This window comes from Nicotiana attenuata, unplaced genomic scaffold, assembly GCF_001879085.1.
Source record: "Nicotiana attenuata strain UT unplaced genomic scaffold, NIATTr2, whole genome shotgun sequence".
Classification (NCBI taxonomy): Eukaryota; Viridiplantae; Streptophyta; class Magnoliopsida; order Solanales; family Solanaceae; genus Nicotiana; species Nicotiana attenuata.
The window spans coordinates 149,076-171,791 of NW_017671354.1; the positions used below are offsets into that span (position 1 = coordinate 149,076).

At 39.5% G+C, this 22,716-nt stretch overlaps 1 protein-coding gene across 1 annotated transcript; it reads left to right on the forward strand.

Annotated features, from left to right (window-relative positions):
• The first annotated feature begins 13,576 nt into the window (after positions 1-13,576).
• On the forward strand, positions 13,577-21,462 carry LOC109207761 (rhodanese-like domain-containing protein 4A, chloroplastic). The gene is made up of 4 exons (XM_019370744.1): positions 13,577-14,331; positions 19,880-19,982; positions 20,322-20,558; positions 21,101-21,462. Exons 1-4 carry the CDS (start codon positions 13,661-13,663, stop codon positions 21,152-21,154), a joined length of 1,065 nt encoding a protein of 354 aa, XP_019226289.1. The 5' UTR covers positions 13,577-13,660; the 3' UTR covers positions 21,155-21,462.
• The last annotated feature ends 1,254 nt before the right edge of the window (positions 21,463-22,716 follow it).

The window sequence follows — 22,716 nt, forward strand, 5'->3', positions numbered from 1 at the left end:
TACATATCCCTAAAACCATTTATAAGTTTAATTGTTATCCAATTTTAAGGGTAAACAGTTTGGCGCCCACCGCGGGGCTGAGGATAATAGTGGTTGCTTGGTACGAATTTTCATAACGCACACTATTTTACACTTGTTCTTTGAAGTGTCTTTGATTACAGATTGAAAGATGTCAAACTCTTAGTCAGCACCTCAACATATTGACAATGATCTCAGCCAACACGGCGAGAATGAAAACATTGCACCAGGAAACATTGCACCCCCATTGGCCTCGATGGATTCCGGTTGCAGACGCAATCGACGTCAGTTCACATATAGACATCAATGGAAATGTCGTTGTCGATCCCGAAAGCAGCGTTCGTTGGGGCACCCGATCAGCTACTCAGAATGCGCATGGTGGTGAAGATGGCGGGATCAGCATTCGAGTAATCTTCTAAATGCCGCAGGACTAGCAGGCAGCAATAGCTCAGCTCCAAAATCGTAACCACACACCGAGCATGGTCGAACTCGAGCCGTCCCAAGAAGTTGTGCACGGGGTCGAATCGGCTTCGGGAAAATCAAATGAGAAGGAATCGGAGATAAATCCCGCTATCCTAAAATGCTCGAAGAGTTGACAAAGCAAATCGAGACAGGGGAAAATAAGAAAGAGGAAAACGATAAGAAGGTGGAAACCTATAATTCCATGGTCGATCAAATCCGGGGGGCACCACCAATATTGAAAGGACTAGATTCTAAAAAGTTTGTGCAAAAACCCTTCCCCTCAAGTGCGGCTTTGAAGTCAACTCCCAAAAAATTCCGTATGCCTGAGATTCCTAAGTATAACGGGACTACTGATCCAAATGAACATGTTACCTCATACACGTGCGCCATCAAAGGAAATGACTTAGAAGATGACGAAATTGAATCCGTATTGCTGAAGAAATGCGGAGAAACTCTATCGAAAGGCGCCATGATATGGCATCATAACTTACCGCCTAATTCTATTGATTCATTTGCTATGCTTGCATATTCTTTTGTAAAGGCGCACGCCAGGGCCATTAAAGTTGCAACAAGGAAATCAGACCTTTTCAAGGTAAGACAGAAAGATAACGAGATGCTCAAAGAATTCGTATCTCGGCTCCAAATGGAGAGAATGGATTTGCCTCCGGTCACCGATGACTAGGTTATTCAAGCTTTCGCTCAAGGTCTCAACACTCGGAGTTCCATAGCTTCACAGTAGTTGAAGCAAAATTTGATCGAGTATCCAGCTGTCACTTGGGCCGACGTCCATAATCGATATCAGTCGAAGATTAGGGTCGAGGATGATCAACTAGGGACTCCTTCCGGGTCCGTTTATCCTAACAGGACCATGGATAGAGTCAAGAGGGATATCGATCGAGAGCCAAGGTCAAATAGAGATCGATATCAACCGTACAACAGAGATCGTAGAGGCAGCGGGTCTGGGCAAAGCTTTGCACGGAACGAGAGGAGAAATGATTGAAGTGTACGGGGAGCAACCCGCCACCAAGGAAATATTTGCAATCGATGAAGTGATACCAGTATCAAGACTTTCATCAGCAAATGGATCGGATTCAAAGGGAAAACAGGAGGCCAAATAGCAACCACGGACACCAGTCTCGACTCAACTGGAGGATCAAGGGACTCACGATGATAATGATTATATGATACCTTGATCCTTCATAATCCCCGATGATTCTGACGCCACAAAATCAACGGTCGAAGAGCTAGAACAAATCATATCAATCAAGTATCTACCCGAACGAAAGGTATACCTGGACACGGGGTTAACTCCCGAGCTCAGGAAAAAACTTATTCAATTTCTTATAGCTAATGTGGATTGCTTTGCCTGGTCCCATCTCGATATGACAGGGATCCTACCGGAGATCGCTACTCATAAACTAAGCTTGGACCCGAATTTTTGCCAGTGAAACAAAAAAGGAGGCCTCAGTCCGAGGTCAAACACGCTTTCATCAAAGATGAGGTGACCAAGCTTCTCAAAATAGGATCCATTCGGAAAGTAACATATCCCAAATGGTTAGCGAACGTAGTGGTAGTCCCTAAGAAGGGAAACAAACTAAGAATGTGCGTAGATTATAAAGACCTGAATAAAGCATGCCCCAAGGATTCTTTTCCTTTGCCTAACATCGATCGCATGATTGATGCCACGGCCGGCAACGAGAACCCAGTTTTCTCGATGCCTATTCCGGGTACAACAAAATACAGATGAACCTGGAGGACCAGGAAAAGACCTCATTTATCACTAAGTATGGAACCTACTGTTATAATGTTATGGCATTCGGACTAAAAAATGCTGGTGCAACTTATCAACGCCTCGTAAATCGAATGTTCGAACAACAAATAGGGAAATCTATGGAGGTTTATATTGATGACATGCTAGTTAAGTCCCTTTGAGCAGAGGACCATTTGAAGAATTTGCAGTAAACTTTCGATATATTGAGGAAGTACAATATGAAACTCAACCCAGAAAAGTGCGCGTTTGGGATTAGCTCGGGCAAGTCTCTCGGCCTCATGGTGTCTAATCGGGGGATCGAGATCAACCCTAATAAGATCAAAGCTATGGAGGACATCTCGGTCATAGATAATATAAAGGCCGTGCAGAGGCGCGCATAGCCGCCCTAAGGCGATTCATTTTGAGATCCTCAGATAGGACTCACCGATTCTTCTCACTGCTGAAGAAGAAAAGCAACTTTGCATGGACCCCGGAATGCCAGCAGGCCTTGGGGGAACTGAAGTGGTACTTATCGAGCCCGTCGTTGCTCCATACCCCAAAAGTGGACGAACATCTTTACTTATACTTGGCAGTCTCAGAGATAGCGGTAAGTGGAGTCGTGGTCCGAGAAGAACAAGGTACGCAATTCCCTGTCTATTATGTTAGTCGGACCTTAGGTGAGGCCGAAACTAGATATCCGCACTTAGAAAAATTAGCGCTTGCTTTAATAAGCGCCTCTAGGAAACTAAAACCATAATTCCAATGTCATCCAATATGTGTCGTGATAATTTATCCGCTTCAAAACATTTTGCACAAACCCGAGCTTTCGGGTCGATTGGCCAAATAGGCCATCAAAATCAGCGGGTATGATTTAGTATCAACCCCGAACCTCCATCAAGTCTCAAATTTTGGCAACGTGGCTGACTTCACGCCGGCCCTTGTACCTGAGGTTGAAAAAGAATTGCTGATGAAATCGGGTACATATTCGGGGATCTAGACCCTCTTTACGGACGGTGCTTCAAACGTGAAGCGGTCCGGACTAGGCATCGTGCTAAAATCACCCATGGGTAATATAGTTAGGCAGTCTATCAGAACTATAAAATTGACTAACAATGAGGCCGAATATGAGGCCATGATTGCAGGTCTCTAACTAGCTAAAATTTGGGAGCGGAGGTCATAGAGGCCAAGTGCGATTCTCTCCTTGTGGTAAACCAATTTAACAGGACTTTTGAAGTCCGAGAGGACCGAATGCAGAGGTACTTGGATAAACCACAGATGACTCTACATCGATTTAAGGAAAAACCTTGCAACATGTACCTCGAGAACAGAACAGCGAAGCCGACGCTCTTGCCAATCTAAGTTTGACAGTAGAAGATAACGAACTCAACTCGGAGACTGTCGTACAACTCATGAGATCGATGATCGAAGAAGGCCACGCCGAGATAAACTCCACGAGTTTAACCTAGGATTGGAGAAACAAGTACGTAGAGTACTTAAAGAATGGGAAGCTTCCATCAGACCCAAAGGAGTCGAGAGCTCTGCGCACAAAGGCAGCATAATTCACTTTGTCCGAAGACAGAACGCTATTTAGAAGGATGTTCGATGGACCGTTGGCAATATGTTTGTAACCGAGAGATACTGACTATGTACTACGGGAAGTTCACGATGGCGTTTGTGGAAACCACTCAGGCGCTGAATCGCTAGTTCGAAAGATAATCGGAGCCGGATATTATTGGATTGATATGGAGAAAGATGCAAAGGAGTTTGTGCAAAAATGTGATAAATGTCAAAGACATGCTCCTATGATTCGTCAACCCGGAGAGCATCTCCATTCTGTCTTATCCCCATGGCCGTTCATGAAATGGGGAATGGACATCGTCGGTCCTCTCCTATCGTCGCCATGTAAGCTCAATTTGTTTTGATTATGACTGACTATTTCTTTAAGTGGGTTGAAGCACAGGCCTACCAAAAAGTTAGGGAGAAAGAATTCATCGACTTCATTTGGGACCACATCGTATGTCGATTCAGGATACCATCCGAAATTGCATGTGACAATGGAAAACAATTTGTCGGCATTAAGGTGACCAAATTTCTCGAAGGCCTTAAGATCAAAAGGACCATGTCGATGCCCTATCACCCTAGTCGGAATGGACAAGCCGAATCGACCAACAAAACTATCATTCAAAACCTTAAGAAGAGATTAACCGACGCCAAAGTGAAGTGGAGAGAGATACTGCCCGAAGTTCTGTGGGCATACCGCACAACATCGGAATCCAGTACCGGAGCAACACTGTTCTCGTTGGTTTATGGCACCGAAGCCCTGATCCCGGTCGAAGTCGGAGAACCTAGTATCAGATTTTGGTGTTCAATAGAGGAATTAAATAACGAGGCCATGAATACGAGCCTAGAATTATTGGATGAAAGACGCGAAAGCGCCCTCGTCCGATTCGCCGCCCAAAAATAGCGGATCCAAAGGTACTACAATCGAAGAGCCAATCTTTGACATTTTAACATCAGAGACTTGGTGCTTAGAAAAGTCACCCTCAACATCTGAAATCTGAATGAAAGGAAACTAGGCCCGAACTGGGAAGGACCGTACCAGGTTCTCGAAATCACAGGAAAAGGATCCTACAAGCTCGGCACGATGAACGGCGAACAATTACCAAGCAATTGGAATGTATCGCACTTAAAAGTTAAAACGATACTATTGCTGAGGTATGGCCCCTTCCATTTTCATTTATATTTTAAACTAACTCTTGCAGGTGTCCGATCGGAAACAGCAATGGATTCCTCGACACGAAGTCTTTAGGTCTGAAAGCATGCGTTGCACTCTTTTTCCCTTGAACCGTTTTTGTCCCAATTGAGTTTTTCGGCAAGGTTTTTACCGAGGCAAAAATGTATCATGCTAACTTAGGATCAAATCCCGATCACAAATCGGTGTCAAAGAAAGTATTAACAGTATCCGGGATTTCTCTACAATCAACCTTGAATACTAGGGAGTATTGCCCTTGGTTATTGTATCATTTTAGCAAGGAAATTATTTCGAAATGAAAGGGTTTCAATAGGCAGGATTTACTGTAAGGGCCAAATGGTCAAAACAAACCGTTCCCACATAGATTGCTCGAGCCCTCACATAAAACATGCATGCATGTATGATTATTTCTAACAAGAATAAAGAGAAGTACATTCCTTGCAACTATCTTATGCCTTGGAAAAATTTCCACTTTACGTTCCAATACTTTGATCTCTTAAGAAAATGAGCTCAAGGTCCGATTGCAACCAAAGTATGGATAACCACTCCAACACTCAGGGACTGCCGTCCCTAGAATAAACTCGAACAAATTGAACCATTAAACATCGAGAGCATAAGACCTCTTAGGCAACCTTCAAATTTTAAAGGCCACGGCCATACCCACTCGGGGGCTGTTATCTTAGGCAAGCCTGGATAACTCGACAAAACGAGCTCACTGGTCTACACCCGAACTAAAAGGCTATGGCCAACTTAGCACGGTTCCAAAACGTCCGAAATCCGTAACAAATATAGGCCTTCGAATAAGAAACAATTCTTTCACAACTGGTTCTAAAAGGATACCCTCGGCAGAATATTAATACTTGAGATATTTTCGGGAAAAAAACGTAGATAAAAATCGAACCTCGATAACCCCTTAACCCAGAAGGGCAGTAAAAGCAAGATTTTGTTCGAACCCTAGAACACGACTTCATTATTTCATGCTAAGGCATTACAACCTTTCGAACATGAATGACAAAGCAAAGGAAAAATTCTTAAAGCCGAAAAGGGTAGAAAGCCTTCTATATGTTAAAACGATCGTTATACAGAGGCCAGATCGGCCAAATACAAAGTCCTATGGGCTACTCTCACTTTGAGTTCGAGATATCACTCTCACTCGACTACTAAGACTAAGGGATACTTCAACTCGAGTTCCAATAAATTCTCACTCGGGGACTATTTTTTGAGCCTAAGGGCCACAATATGTCGAGTTTGAACAACCCGCACTCGGCTACAAAGCCTAAGGGCCACAATATTTCAAAACTCGAGAAACTACTCTAACTCGACTATTGAGCTCAAAGTAAAAATTACTAAGCCTAAGCAACACGATCCTTATTGGAGGAAGCTTCTTTGCCCTCGGAATCTTCTCCACTGGATTCGCTCACATTCTCGGAATCTTCCTCAGGAAATGCTAGCTTCCGAGCCTTTTCTTCCTTGGCCTTGGCGATCTCGAGTTTAGCAAATATGTCGAAACTTTGAGCAAGGGCCCCCTCGAGAGCCTCCCTTCGAGCTTGCCACTTCGGATGATTCACCTTGCCCTTAGCCTGCTCAATAGTGGCTTCGGCATCGACCTTGTATTGGGCCGCAGTAGCCTGGGCCTTAGTATAGGCCGCGGGCACTTCAGATCTGGCAACCTCGAGCTCTTTGACCGAGTTAGCTAAGCTGGACTGAAGCTCCTCAATTTTCCTTGCTTGCCCCGAGATTTTCTCCCTTGCGGCCCGAAGCTGAGATTCAGTTGACTCCAGCTCTGCTTGGACGGCCTCCTTTTTCGAGGCTAAGATATCCGTACAACCCTTGAACTTTTCAGCCTCGGCTCGTACTTTATCTATTTGCCTTTAAAGGTCTTTGATCTGTTCGAGCCTTTGTCGAACTTGCAGAATTGGATCGTTAGTTGTTATCTTCGACTCGTCCTCACTATCATGAAGGACTCGGAATACCTGCTCGGTCATCTTAGCATGCTCATCTTGAGCTCCCACCAAGTCTACTTGAAGCTTCTCACTAAGAAGCTTGTAAGTATCACATTTCTCAGTGAGGCCCTGGATCTCGACCTTGCATTCCTTTCGGATTCGAAGAAAGGCCTCATGATGCAACACCGAAGCCTACGGAAAGGAAAAAAATGTTAGAAATATCTACAATTCAAAGTCATAAAGAGATAGCGCAATGGCCCTCGAACTTACCTGATTCAAAGCATGCTGGGCCTCATTGAATAAACATGCAACTTCCACTTCATCCATCTTGGCTTGGTCCTCTTTAGTAACCAAGCATCGGAGATAGCTAGCCACCCCTACGGGGGAAGAAAAAACTTGAGCATCCTCCGTGACCGAGATAATGAGTGGCTTCTTATGCTCACGATCGACGCTGGGGGTCGGGAATTGGCTAGTCAGTATAAAGCTCAAGGAAGCCTCATTCGAGCTCTTCCTCAGTATATCCAAGTCAAACAAACCGGTGACATCTTCTACTTCAACAAAATAACTACGGAAAAAATCTTCTTCTCCGTGGGCTCCTTCCCCGTGACAAGCCTCCGCAACCTGAGCGTCACGTATCAACGAATCAGAAACTAGAGGGAACGAGGGAGAATCCCCGATCTCTATTGCCCCAAGAGGGTCTTTCGAGGCATCGCCTCCGTTGTGGAGATCCTCGAGTCCAGTTTCTGCACCGGCTTTGATCGCCTGCTCAGTAGCCTCCCCACCACGAGGTGAAGCATCTTTGGCTTTTTCTGGCTCGGCATCAGGTTGGGGCATAGCAGTTTCGGCTCCCGCCGGTCCAGTGACTCCTCGAATATCGGTGCAAGCTTGCATACGAGTCACCAGCCCAGAGTTTTCTTCTTCGTCCTCTTCAGACTCATCCCTCAACTATTTGACCGATTACATGGTTAGGCGGATGACGTTCCCCCTGGGTTTATGAGGCCTCCTCGCCGGTTTTTTCTTTTCCGGGCCCGGAGAGCTTGGAGAGCTCGGATCCCTTTTTATCTTCTTCTCCTTGGTCTGCTTCAGAGCAGGTGGATAGAAAAATGCCTCTTCTTCAGTAGAGGGGGGTCTCATTGGTACATCCTTCCCTAGGCCTACAAAAGGGAAAAATATGAATAAATACAATACGAAGTCTGAATGGAAACCGTTCTAAGAAGAATAAATTACCATGGTTACGGGCCTCCCATTGGCCCTTTGATATTTCCATCCAAGCACGCTCGGAGTACGACCTTTGTGACACCAGGCCCCTGACCCATTGCTCGAGATCGGGGATCACCTCCGGAACGACCGCCATAAATACAACACAAAGGCTTAGATGATGAAGGAAAATAACAAGCAAAACGGCAAAGTTAGATATTCATGGCGAAGCAATACTTACGATTCATGTTCCATTTTTTAGGGAACGACATGTCTTCATCTAACCTCAGTCTCAAGTCTCGTCTATGCTTGAGAACGGGGGTTTGGTGGCTCGGCGGTAAAGCTTGATCATGCCTCCACAGTAAAGATGGGGGCTGTAGAGACGCATAAGGTGATAAAGGATGCCCCTCGACCTTGCTTGCAATGAATCAGAGGAGGATTACGATCCTCCAGAACGATGGATGGATTTGGCCAAGAGTGACGTCATACCTTTTGCAAAAGGCGACGATGATTGGGTCTAAGGGACCTATCGTGAAGGGGTAAGTGTAGACACTTAGGTACCCCTACATATGAGTCGTGATGGATTCCTCAAGGGTAGGAACTACTACATCTTTGCCTACCTAGTTTCACTCCTCTTTCACCTTCTCGAGGAGATCTTTGGTAATCGTACATATGTACTTCGACATCGGTTTGCATCGACCCGGTGTCGAGGGTGTATTCTCCACCTTCAAGTGGCGCACTTTGTTGGAACGAAGTTCTTAAGAGGATGCTCCGTCGCGGCTACGGTGCCGACGGACTTTGACGAGGAAGCGGTTTCCTTATGTGGAACAATCGTTGAGGTTTTAGCGTAGATGGTGAAGAATGAAACGGAGGAAGAAGGCTTGGTGTCTTGTGATGGAACAAGTATGGAAATTCAGAGATCTGAAAATATAGAGCTTTGAAGAAGGCAAAGATTTTTGGAAATTAGAGGGAAGAAGATTTGTAACTAAAGTTTGAAAGATGAAGAAAGATGCATTTATAGGTTGAAGACGACGGTTCAGTGCCGGTGGTGGCTGGCCGTCGACTAACAAGCATTAAATGCCTAGAGAACTGTAGCGACGAGACGTTTCAGTCACCTCCGCCGTTTATGTCACGATACTTACGTCATGATAAACTGAGAGGAAGTTCGAAGACTCAATTCGTTTCTTATCATTGCACTCCATTAGACCGTAGCAAGAAAGAGATGGAGCGAGATCGAAGGAAGCCTTCTAGGTCGAATAACAAAAAGCCGAGATATCCATGATCGGGCAAGGATCGTGGCGAAAATCTCGGAACGAATCGAGTCAGGACCGGTTATTTAGCCTATCATGGGATTTGCTTCTGTAATTAGAATTATACCATAAATAATATTCCTCTACAATATAAAGAGGGTCCTAATCATTTTGTTGGCATCACACATTCACGCATAATCAAGCAATATATTACATCTTTCTCTCTTAAGCTCTCTTAAGCTCTGCTGTTCAGTTCATACTTTTTCAATAGCATACTCAGTTGGTTCAAGGGCGATTTAGCTCGAGGGCCACCGTTGTTCATCACATTGGTTTGCTTTATTTTATTGTTAATTTCTAGCATTAATTCTCATATTTATCAGTTTGTGCCAAGTGAAATCATATATCCTTAAAACTACTTATAAGTTTGGTTGTTATCCAATTTTAAGGGTAAACAATTATACTTTTCAACATTTTTATATCCCCTTTTACACTCTAATTATAAAAAACTTCTAATTTGTGATAAAACAATAAAAGAAGAAGAAGAGTATTGCAGAGAAAAGTAGAGGGAGAGAATTCTTATTGATTTTGGGATTAGTTACAATGGAATAGAACCCTCTATTTATAGGGAGATGGTGACTTAGCCACCAAGTAATAAACCCTAGAATCTCTCTAAATATAGACATTCACCATAAATAAACTTCTATTTATAACACTCCCCCTTGAATGTCTATTCAATAGATAATGTGCCTCGTTAAAACCTTAACTAAAAGAAAACCCAATGGGAAAAAAATTTCTAGAAAAGGAAAAAGAGTACAGATGTTTAGAAATGCGCCTATTAGTTGCCTCGTTAAAAACCATGCAAGAAAAACCCAGCGAGACAAAACCTTGTAAGAGAAAAAGAGTGCAACGCGCATTAACTCCCCCTGATGAGAGCATCAATTCACATCCTTGAGCCTTCGCATCCCGATCTTGTGCACCATCTTCAAAAGATCTTTGGTAGATATTTGATAAATAAATCAGCCATATCAACTTGAATGAATATATTGCACCTTGAAATCATCATTCTTGATAGAGATGGATTGTCTTCATATGATCTTGTTGGAATCGTCAGTTCAATATCTTCACATAGAGGTGAAAACTTTTGCTATCATACTATCATGTATATAGTTATAGCAAGATACATTTGTGCACAAATTGCATTGAGGATGTAGTACTTCATGACCATGAATTCTATATGCTTTAAGCAATTTAAATCCTTCAAGGATTTTTAAGTCATATAAGCCATATAATAGACTTTAGATGCATATCAAGTTTTCATGTCATGCTAGATATATAAGATATCGAAAACTGATTGCACATACCATTTGACTTTATACTTTCAAGTGTTTGAACTACATGCATGTTCAAAACTACATGTCTTTCATATGAAACCAATTCTATTCGAAATTGTTTCACCAGACTTAAGATCCTCATATATATTTAGTGTTATTATCGATGTCGTCGACAAACATTTTATATCGGTTCCAACCTCCTTATTTTCATATAGACATAACATAGAGACCTCTTCATTCATATATTCAGGTACCTGAATCTCTCATGAGATTTTATGAAGTGTTATGTCATGTGATCTTCTAGATCACTTGCCTCCTTTATTATGATCATTTTGATCATTTGCTCATCTTCTTTATCAAGAAGTTTATTTGAAACCGATTTGTCTATATGCTTTAAGCATACCATAGACGTTGTCCTTCTAGGACTTAATAAGAGCATTTGCAATGAGAATATAGTTACTTTCTTTGGGTCAGCAAATGCGTCTGGCATGCTTTGCAATATATTGCAAATGAACTATCTTTTTATGAACTTCAAGTTCATATTATCTTATTCGAGGATCTAGATGTACAAATGATAATTCATTCCACGTAACTTTTTCTTAACTGTTTATCATGTCTCCCCCTCATGTTAGAAAAACTAACTTGTTTCCTCAACTTTGAGAACCCATCTTTGTGCGTTATGATGTTAGTCAAAATATACACCGTACATCAATTATAATAAGATGGAATTATTTGGTTCCTGACCCTGAACCACTTGTGAGGGGAGAATGTAATATACTTTCGTATATAACCTATATCAAACTGATATAGATAACTTTGTTCTCATTAGCAATAGTTTAGCTATTAAGTAGAGACACTTAATAAATTATTTTGCTAAACCAACTGTGATGTAAACCAACTTATCAAGATGAACTTCTTGAATAGCAAATGTGGAAATTATGCTCGAAATTAAATTACTGATCAAGTTACCTCGCAAACACCGGCCAGGTTGCGGGTTAATAATAATCGCACATGTAACCATCTCATAGATGCATCTTATGTGGTATACATGGCAGGTGAATGGGCCCATATTCACCTTTGATATTTCCAGCATTCATGGGATTCAATCCCAATTTTAATTGGTCTATTAATTAATTAATGAGAACAAGCAATGTAAGAGAATTCGTAAAGAACTTTCTAGTTCTTTAATATTTACTCATGTGAATTCTCTTTCATTTTTGCACATCATACTTGAATTAACATGGCTAAACCAATTATGCCAACTGGATAAATTATCAATATTGATAAACTTCAGGTTTACACTATGATGTGTGCAATTATGAATAAACTCCAAGTTTATTATGATATGGGTTTTTATATCAATAAATATCCACTTCATTATGGTATTCTTTTGTTTATGTAGTACAAATTGGAGAATAAAGTGGGTAGCTTTTCACATATATATTACCCCGCTACAAGTTGTAGTAATAGAAGATATTAAATCTTTCCTTTATTTATAGTCTCAATATAATCAACCGCTTTCGCGTATACTTTGGAAACTGAATAAGTTTCTTTGAGACTTACTACAACACAATACTTTATTGGTAATTAATTGTGTTTCTCCAAAATAGTATAATTGGCTCTTGCAGAGTTCTCAATTAATTTTGTAGTATCACATATTCATCAACACCTATATGGTGAATATCTCTTTTAAAGAGAAAGTTATACCATTATGGTTATGGTCAAAATTATATGCAAGATCTGTTTCTTGCATTACCGTTGTCTTTTAACAATCACAATGCCAAAATATTTTGGCGTACAATAGGTACGTGACCAATGACCATTCATGCCATAATAATGATATTATTTTCTTATATCATCTCAAACCTCCTTTTAGAGGTGAGTGCAGTATATTCACTACCACTAGCACGTTCATATTCTTTGAAGAATGAGTATGTATTCATAAATCAGATGTTGTCACATTCACATCATGAATGGACCATAATCATCTATATGTGCTTTACCAAATCTCATGTCAAATCGATGACAAATATTTTTCACAGAGTGAAAGATTATTTTGAGAATCCTTATTGTTCTCATTACCACAAATGATGACGATTATAATTTCGTCTATTGCCTCGTCCACATCAATTGATACATTCATAGTGATAGTTGTGTCTTCTTTCAGACTTATCACATACTGCTATCACATTCTCTTAAGGGAATGAGAATGGAGCAAATTTAATGGGACGGGTTTCCACTTTTTGTGCTCATAATCATACATGAATTTGATCATGGCAAGACATAGAAATTTTTACTACTTCAGGTGGTTATAATTTCTTACAAACTCCATTAGAGCTATAATCAAACTTTGTTGTCTTTGCTTGTATATAAAATCAAATTATAGAATTTCAAGAATTTAAAAGAGAAAAATAAAGTAAAATACTTACCTTAAATCCAGAATTTAATCATGAATGAAGTTCATGGAATAATTGACAATCATTATGTTTAATCTCAAAGCTTCTACTCAATTGGTTAGAGTCTCGTGCTGATAACGTGTTATAAAACAATAAAAGAAGAAGAAGAGTATTGCAGAGAAAAGTAGAGGGAGAGAATTCTTATTGATTTTGGAATTAGTTACAATGGAATAGAACCCTCTATTTATAGGGAGATGGTGACTTAGCCACCAAGTAATAAACCCTAGAATCTCTCTAAATATAAACATTCAGCATAAATAAAATTCTATTTATAACATAATTCGCTTTATTAACTTGTGAAGTTGCGAATCAATTGGAAATTTAATTCAATTGACTGAAAAGAAGGATATTCCTTCCTGGAAAGAACAGATAATATAATAGGAAAAAAATGTCTATATAGCAATTTGCCGTTATAAATGGCGCGACATCTTATCGTCTCCTTTTCCATATCAAATCCAATACGTCTTTCCCTTCTCAGTTCTTTTATCTCGGCTCCTTCTAATGGAGTCTCTTTCGGTAGGCATTTTAACTTCTTTACCTCTCCAAAATCACTTCAATACCAACAAATCCTCCCCAAAATCCCCATTTCCCAACTCTTCTCCCACTTTCATCTGCAATTCACTCCAACTCAATTCCCCTAAAACCAGAAAAATCCCTCCCCTTTTACAAACAGAAGCCCCAATTCATCATTCTACAAAATCCCAACAAATCTTTCCAAAATTCCATCTCTCTTTCCTTTCTTTGGGTCTCTCTTTTCCTCTTACAACCCTTGCCGCTGAAACTGCTGTGCCCACTGAAGAAATTCCCTTTAAAATCAACTTAGAAGCAATCTTGGTCTCTATTGATGAATTTTTCACTAGGTATCCATTTTTTGTTGCTGGGGTTACCTTTATCTGGCTCGTTGTGATCCCATTAGCTGAAGAGTATTTCCAAAAGTATAAGTTCATCTCCGCCGTTGATGCTTTTGGGAAGCTCCGTGATGACCCCAGTTCGCTGCTGTTAGATGTTCGGGATAAGAAGAGCTTGGCTTATTTGCCTTCGCCCAATTTGAGAATGTTGAATAAGAGTGTGGTGCAGGTTGAGTTCCGTGAAGGAGATGAAGATGCCTTTGTTAAGAGGGTGTTTGAGAATTTCAAGCAGCCAGAGAATACTACTGTTTGTGTTTTAGACAAGTAAGTCTTGTCAACAATATGTTTAATACATTTCTTAGTACCTAGCGTACCAATATATGTGAGAATTTTGCATTTCGGCTTTTGATGCTTCATTATATTTTGTTTTTTGGTTTCCCCGAGATTAGTCGGGTCTTTTAGAGACTCGGACACCCGGAGCAAATCAAAATATATATATATATATATATATATATATATATTGGTTTAATAAGATAGAGCAATTTCTTTGATGTGGTTCCTGTATGAGTCATATACTATGGTCTGCTCAAACCTGCAAGACTTCACAGATAGTGTTAGAAAATTTGGGAGAGCAAGACAACACAAAAGAACGTTCAAAACTCACAGATCAACTTGACTTGCTTCAAATGGCTAGGAATGGATGACTATTTACAAGGAAAATCCTTCATGTATCTAGCCTAGAGTACATGTAAACACACTAATCATGTTCACACTTCACATATTCCAAAGTACATCAATGTGTTTGTACTCTAATAAATGTACTAACTTAATATTCTAGTTCATGAACTAATGTAGACTAATGTAAACAAATGTGAACAAATGAAAAACAAGTTTATTATTTTCACATTTCAACATCCCCTTAAACTTGTTTCATCACTCCAAGAGCCTTCCTTAGCTTTTGAATTCAATGGCTTGATGAAAATATCTGCAATTCGGTCTTGTGGCTTCACGTGTTCAAGCTCCATAACTTTATTTTCATGGCCTTCAACCTTGTAGCCCAAAGGTTGATCAATTTAAACCTCTTCCTCCAAAACACCATTCAAGAAAGCCGACTTCACATCCATTTGATGAATTTTCCATTGATTTTGAGCTGCCAAAGAAATAATAAAACGAATTGTTTCCAAACGAGCAACCGATGCAAATACCTCATCATGGTCAATACCGGCCTTTTGCTTGTATCCCTTGGCAACCAATCTTGCTTTGTACCTTTCCACCTTACCCTTGAATTTTTTTTTAATCTTGTAAAGCCATTTGACACCAATGGTGTTTTTGCCTTTTCGAAGTGTGGCTAATTCCCAAGTGTCATTCTTGTTGATTGCCTTGATTTTTTCATCCATGGCATCTCTCCATTTGGCATTTTGGGCAGCATCTTCATAAGTTAAAGGCTCACTATCCACCAACAAACAAAAGTGAGTCAAATCATATAAATCTTTTCTTACCACTTCCGTATTTTCATACAACTCATGAAGACTTTTAGTTTTCTTAGGCACTTCACTTGAAGAACTTGAACTTGACTCATCTTCTTCTTGAACTTGGGCCGGAGGTGTTGAAGGTGGCGTGATAGGCTGCTTCGCAACTTCTTTATCATCATCTTCATCAAAGAAAGGACTAAAAGAGCAATCTTGCTATTTAGTGTTCCATTCTCAAGCATTATCTTCATCAAACTCAACATCTCTGCTTATGGTGGCCTTGTCATTTCTTGGGTTATATAATTTATAACCTTTAGAACTTTGATCATAGCCAATGAAAACATACCTCTTGCGTTTATCGTCAAGCTTGGACCTCTTCTCATCCGGCACATGTGCATATGCAATGCTCCCAAATACTCGCAAATGAGCAACTTTTGGCTTGAAACCACTCCAAGCCTCTTGAGCTGTTTTGTCACGGATACTCTTGGCGTGATATAGTATTGCTCAGTGCTTATGCAATCCTATTTGTAGAGATAGAGAAGGGGAGAGAGGAAGAATTCACATAGTATCACTGTTCCTAGATTCAAGCCGTGGTTCCCAAGGTTTTACTCTTCTCTTCGACTTCTAGACTATCCCATTAAGGGTGTATATTATGGACATTTATTCCTCTAGGGACATAGTTATCTTCCTGAGCTGAGGGTTTACCGAAAACAACCTCTCTGCCTAAGGACCGCGTACACTCTACCCTCCCAAAACCCTTTGAATTCATTTGAAGTGAATTCTCCACCATTATCAGACCGCAATGACTTAACTTGATAGCTACTTTGTTTCTCCATCATGCTTTTGAATTTTTTGAAAGTATCAAAAACCTCCGATTCACTTTCAAAAAATACACCTAAGTTTTCCTAGACATCAATGAAAAGTAAAAAATAATTACTTTTACCACGTGAAAATGGCTTTATTGGTCCGCACACATCTATGTGAATAACTCCAATGGGCATCGGGCTCTAGGCAAAGACTCTTTAGGAAAGCTTTTTCTTGCTTGCTTTCCAAAGAGACATCCTCCGCAAAGTTCTCGGATGATCAATAGTTGGCAATCCATCCACCAAGCTTTCTTTCTTCATCAACCTTAGACTATCAAAATTCACATGACCAAATCTCATATGCCAAAGCCAAGGTGAATCTTTGGTACATGAAAGCAAATACCTTGGAACATCACATTGAAGGTCCAAAACAAATATTTTATTATTAGCCATAGGAACTTTGGCTAACTATCTCCCATTTTCATCTCTCAAGAACAACTTTTTATCTTTCAAATGAATATCATAATTTTCTCCAAAAGTTGTCCCAAACTTAAAATATTACTTTTCATCTCGGGTACATACAAAATATTAGAAATTAATTGGTGACTACCATCTTTTCAAGCAAATTAAAATCGTACATTTTCCTTTAATTTTAACCCGCGAATCCAAAAGTGATGTTGCCACCATTCAATTCTTTGAGCTCCACAAATAAATTTTTCTTTCCACAAATATGACTACTTGCACCAGAGTCAAGGTACCATTGATTTCTCTCTACACTTTTTTCTCTTTTGCGAGTGAGAACTAAAATACCATCTCCATCTTCATTTTTGCTCTCCATAAAATAATTTTTTTCTTCCACATTATTTTTAGATTCCGAGGAAAAATGACCAAATTCATGACAAGTATAACATTCAATATTAGACTTATAATACCTTCCTTGATTTGCCTCCGTCCTCTACCTCTTCCACGACGTCTTCCTTGATTAGAGTCTTGGCTCCTATTTTCTTATATGGTGGTTGGCTACCACCTCTTCCTTTTTTACCACGACCTTGTCCACGTCCACGACCTCTTTGTTGCGAGCCACGCCATTCATCTTTCTCCTTGAAAGAAAGTTTTGCTTGCAACGCTTGTTCAACCGATTCTTCTTTCGGTTTCTTCTAATTTAGGCACATCCCTGCCTAACCAAAGCTTCCCAAAAGTCATTTTATATCTGTTGAGCTTAGATTTCCACTAACTTTTCTTCATGTGCTTGCAAAGAACTCGTGAGTTCTTCGATGTTCATGGTATCCAAATCTTTGGACTCTTCAATAGCCACAACAACATAATTAAATTTTGAATCAAAGGATCGTAGTATTTTTCCAATGACCCTATCATCACTCAAGTCTTCACCATATCTCTTCATTTGATTGACAATAGCCAAAACTCTTGAAATATAATCCGAAACGGATTAGGATTCCTTCATATGCAATGATTCAAACTCTCCTCTTAAGGTTTGGAGATGAACTCTTTTCACTTTATCCAAACCTTTAAAGGAGGTTTGAAGAATCTCCTATGCTTGCTTTGAGGTGGTTGCATTTGCAACCTTCTCAAACATCTTGTCATCCAAACTTTGATGGATGAGAGTGAGTGCCTTTTGATCTTTTTTTTTAAAGGCAGCATCATCTTCCGTTTCATCACCTCCGACTTCCACCGGTTCCCAAACATCATAGGCACCAAGCAAGGCCTTCATCCGGATACACCAATTTCCATAGTTCTCTTTTGTGAGCATAGGAACTTCAAATGGAGTTCCGTTACTATTTGTCATTTTCTCTCCAAGTTTGGTTCTCTCTCAAACACATCGGCTCTGATACCACAATGTTAGAAAATTTGGGAGAGCAAGACAACACAAAAGAACATTCAAAACTCACAAAGAAGAAAATGGAGGAAAGCATGATTTCAATTCAACTTGACTTGCCTCAGATGGCTAGGAATACATGACTATTTATAGGGAAAATTCTTCATGTATCTAGCCTAGAGTACATGTAAACATACTAATCATATCCACACTTCACATATTCCAAAATACATCAATGTGTGTTCATACTCTAATACATGTACTAATTTAATATTCTAGTTCATGAGCTGATGTAGACTAATGTAAACAAATGTGAACAAATGAAAAACAAGTTTATTATTTTCACATTTCAACAGATAGCAAGTACTGTTGCATAGTAGGGCAATTATCATACAGGTAAACATAAGTATTTCAGTGATGATAATGGAGATTGTTATGTATATTGTCTTTTGGTTATTCACTTGCATGATCAACAAGGCATGTTATAGACGCCAAACTGAGCTGGGTGTTTCCAATTTTGAGTCCTCCATTTCTAACTATTTACCTGTTTCTTCATCTGAGCATGAGTTTAAAGTGGAGCATTTGACCTGCCGATGATAAAAAATTTACCAGTCTCAGAATTGATTGACCTTTTCTATAAGCAGCTTTTTATTGTCGAAGTTTTCCCATGTAAATAGATATTAGCTGCTTTGGCACAATAAGATGTGGCAAGCTTTTGTGGCAATGTCTATTGGCTCCTTTGGGAAGAAAGATTGAAAAATTCTTAGTTTTCTATTTGTCTATAATTATTTCGGTGCTTCTATTTGGGATCAAACATCTTAAGTTCCATATATATGTGTGTGTGACTGTTTGCCTCTGGTAATATATGTGTATGTGTGCACATAGGGCGTGTAAGTAGGTGCTTCTTGTTTGTTGTTGTGTCATTTTAGGAGTATAGGCACGTATAGAGATTGGGAGGTAGTAGCTTTGTGTCCGCCATTATATAACTTGCAAACTTCTCTCGTGATCCTTCTTCCTCATTAAATCAAATAACTCTTTTAATTTATGAAAGTGCAATTGCTATTGTAAAGTAAGATCTTCTATAATGTCAACCTTCCATCACCTTTATGGTTGGTCCAGGGGTTATGGATAGATTTAGCTTAGGTGTTGCTTCCATGTGTCTCTTTGTGTCTGTTCTTCATGAGTATAGCAATTCGATTGTAATACTGAGGCAAGAAGGATGTTTGCACCTGTCCCCCTCTGGATGCCAGGAGGCTGTCAACACAGTCAGCTCACATGTGGATTCAGAAGGGGTGGAGTAGAGCTATGATTTGATGCTTCCTCATTGTCTAAGTAGTGGCAGGTGTAAATGCCCTTTTCCACTTTCATTTTATCCTTTTAAGTTACCTCACATTCTCATTATCATTGTCAAAAAAGTTAACTCACATTCTGTCTCTGATGATTTCTCTGGGCGATCATGAGGATTGCTTTGTAACCTATATGTCAACCCACTATAATGTCTTTTTAATCAGCCTTATAACTGGGTTTTACCGTCAGATAGCTGCTGCAAAGAAAAGGAGAGAATAGTTAAGTTTCCCATTTAATAAACATGTATTTGTTGAATATGTCTCCTCTCCTAGAGAGAGTTGGCTTTATGACCTCTGTCCGGTAAACACTTGATGTTTTTATAGATAGATAGCTATAATAGCAGATAGTGACATAGTAACATTCAACTGTTTGAGCGGTTTTAAGAGTTTGACGGATATCTTCTTTGATGTGGAAGGTAGTTTTGATGGAAACTCAATCAAAGTGGCTGAGCTATTGGTAAAAAATGGTCTTAAAGAGGCTTATGCTATCCGAGGTGGGATAAGAGGCAAGAACGGATGGCAGGTATTCTTCCTTTCTTCCAAGTAGATTGAGTTAGGCTGATAATCTCTTCATTCGTGTCCAACTGCATCTTCTTGCGTATGTATGTTTGCAAGTAGCTGTTTTTATATTCTTTCCGTAGAATTCTGTCACTCATAAATGATGAGAGATTCCAAGAGGCTTTGGGTCCTGATAACCTGCATCTTACCTTGTCTAATTGGCGACCTAATAGATTTGGCCTTAGGCACTTTAACTTTATGTTGCTGGTCTTTGGAATGAAATCAGAAGCTTGATGCTTAAGTTATCAGAAACTCTGCACAGAATTATTTCATCTTTTTCAGTTACGTTTATTTTTTCTTGTAGGAGATCCAAGAAACCCTTCTCCCTCCATCTGTTCATATCTATGCCAAGAAGGTTAAAGGAGTGCAACAGCAAGAGAGTAATGATGGGGTGATTCAAGCAAATGAAATTAATAGTCAATCTCCATCTGCTATAGGCGTGACCCAAGTTGAGCAGATAAGCAATGGCTCCATTAAGAAGTCTGTTGACTCAACCTCAGCGACAGAATGTGGTCCTAGATCATCATCCCCGTATCCAAATGTATGCTCTCTATCTCTCGTGCATGCACTCTCCCATATTGATTACACATCCATGAGCAAGTGTCTGAGATTGCAAATCTATTGAACTACTATCTTTAACCTCAAGAGTAGTCGAAGGGTGCCTGGGACAATTCTCAAATGCCACTTGCTGCTTCAGCATCCAAGTTGGCTGTCTCATAGAGACTGTAATGTACTCTTTTATGCTTTAGGTTCTTGGTCTTAACGGGGAGTCTGGCACACCTGTCCGAACTGTGTATAAATCTTTCTCAAATATTATAACCTGACGCCCCCTGCATCCCATGATAGCCAGCAGTTGACAGTGCCAAACTCACCAAAGTAGAACCAGTATTTCTTGCGTCTCATTTCCTCTCGGTGTGGTGATCTCAGTCAGTTTAGGTCATGTACTAATGCTAAGAATGGTTTTTGGGGAAGTTCTTTCTCCTCTTTGCACACAACCATCAAATTGGTTTTTGCTGGCAATAACTTTAGGCTTGTGAATTCTCTCAAGTGGTTTATTGAGACTGTTATCTTGATATCTTGCAGTACCCAGATTTGAAGCCCCCATCATCACCTACTCCTTCAAAGCCTCAAAGTTGACGGCAGTTGCATGTTGCTTCTTTGATGCCTCATATCTCGTCGTTCTGAATGGCATAATCTTTGTGATATCTCAACTGCAGCTTGACGTCAATATCTTCCTGAAGAGAGCATGACAGATGCACACTGATTTAACGAAAGCAATTAATGGCTCTTATTTTTTCGTCGATTACCATGGGAATGCAGAATTGCTTCTACAGTTCAGTTTTGGGCATTGCATGTATCAACAAGCTAAACATTAGTTATTTCTCAACGCTATCCATATTCCAGAACAATTTTCGTATTTTATACATACATGTTCTTGTCGGAGAGGCAGCATACGTTAAATTACCAAGATAATTAGAACAAACCAATGTGATCAAGAAATTGAGGTACTTGTAATGTGATACAAAGGATGCGATTTCCCTCAATTGGTTTGAGTGAGATAGCAGAATGCGAAAGAAAGAGGACATAACTTTGAGAGTCAAAGTAGGTAGATAATACTTAATAAATAGACTTTAGCAACATAATTAACCGACAAACTACAAAAACATAATTAACCTATGAACTTTAAAGAAGGGTATTACTTATTTGAGAACCATCCAGTGTCTAAGCAAAGGTGAAAGTGTCATTTACTCTATCATCTAACCAAATGTCTTAAGGGTAAAAAATCACTTTTAATTGCTGAAATTATTGGTGTTAATAAACAGTTACGTGTTTGAATGAAGTGCTAAAATTGTTAACAATCAATAGGTGCGTTTGGTAAAAAAAACTTGGTAAGATTGGTATTTTTTTTTTTTACTCTGAAATAACCTTTAAAATGCTTATTATAAAGATTTTTACAAGAAGGACCAATGGTGAAAAAGTTACAGAGAGGAAGTTAGATTATTTTTAGGAAATGGTATTTCATGGATTACAAAAAGATCAGCGATAAAATAGTAAAGATTTTGGTCAAACAAAAAATCATAAATTACAACAACAACAATATACCTAGTATTATCCCACACCGTGGGGTCTGGGGAGGGTAGTGTGTAAGCAAACCTTACCCCTACCTTGTGAGGACAGAGAGGTTGTTTTCAATAGACCCTCGGCTCAAGAAAGCATAAGCACCACATTAATGATAATATAGATAAGAAAGGGACAGTTAGGGGTGTCAATGGTTCGGTTCGGACGGTTATTTTCTAAAATTTGTACCATACCAATTTTTTGGTTATTCTATTATGTATAACCAAAATTAGACTTTTCGAACCCGTCCCAATCATGTTGGTTTCTCTTTGGTATCGGTATGGTTCGGTTAATTTTCGGTATTTTTTTAAAATGTCATGTAAATGTCACTAGTATAAGTAGAATGCAATAACATACATACTTTTATAAGACTTAGCAAACTATCTAGATATCTTTACTCTCCTGAGTATAGATCCATCAACTATCTACAGCAGCAGCGTAAAAGAAACTAAACAAAGATATTAACCGAGTGAAAAGATATTATCCATGCTGGAACTCAAGAATAAAGTCTATAGAAGATTAAATATTTAAAAAAATAAATCTAAATTATATGAAAGGAAACATATTCAATACATTGTAGT

Coding starts and splice junctions, on each gene's coding strand:
- LOC109207761 (XM_019370744.1), top strand. CDS start 13,661: ATGGAGTCTCTTTCGGTAGGCATTTTAACTTCTTTACCTCTCCAAAAT. Junction 14,332..19,879: donor ACTGTTTGTGTTTTAGACAA/GTAAGTCTTGTC, acceptor TGTGGAAGGTAG/TTTTGATGGAAACTCAATCA. Junction 20,559..21,100: donor CATCATCCCCGTATCCAAAT/GTATGCTCTCTA, acceptor GATATCTTGCAG/TACCCAGATTTGAAGCCCCC.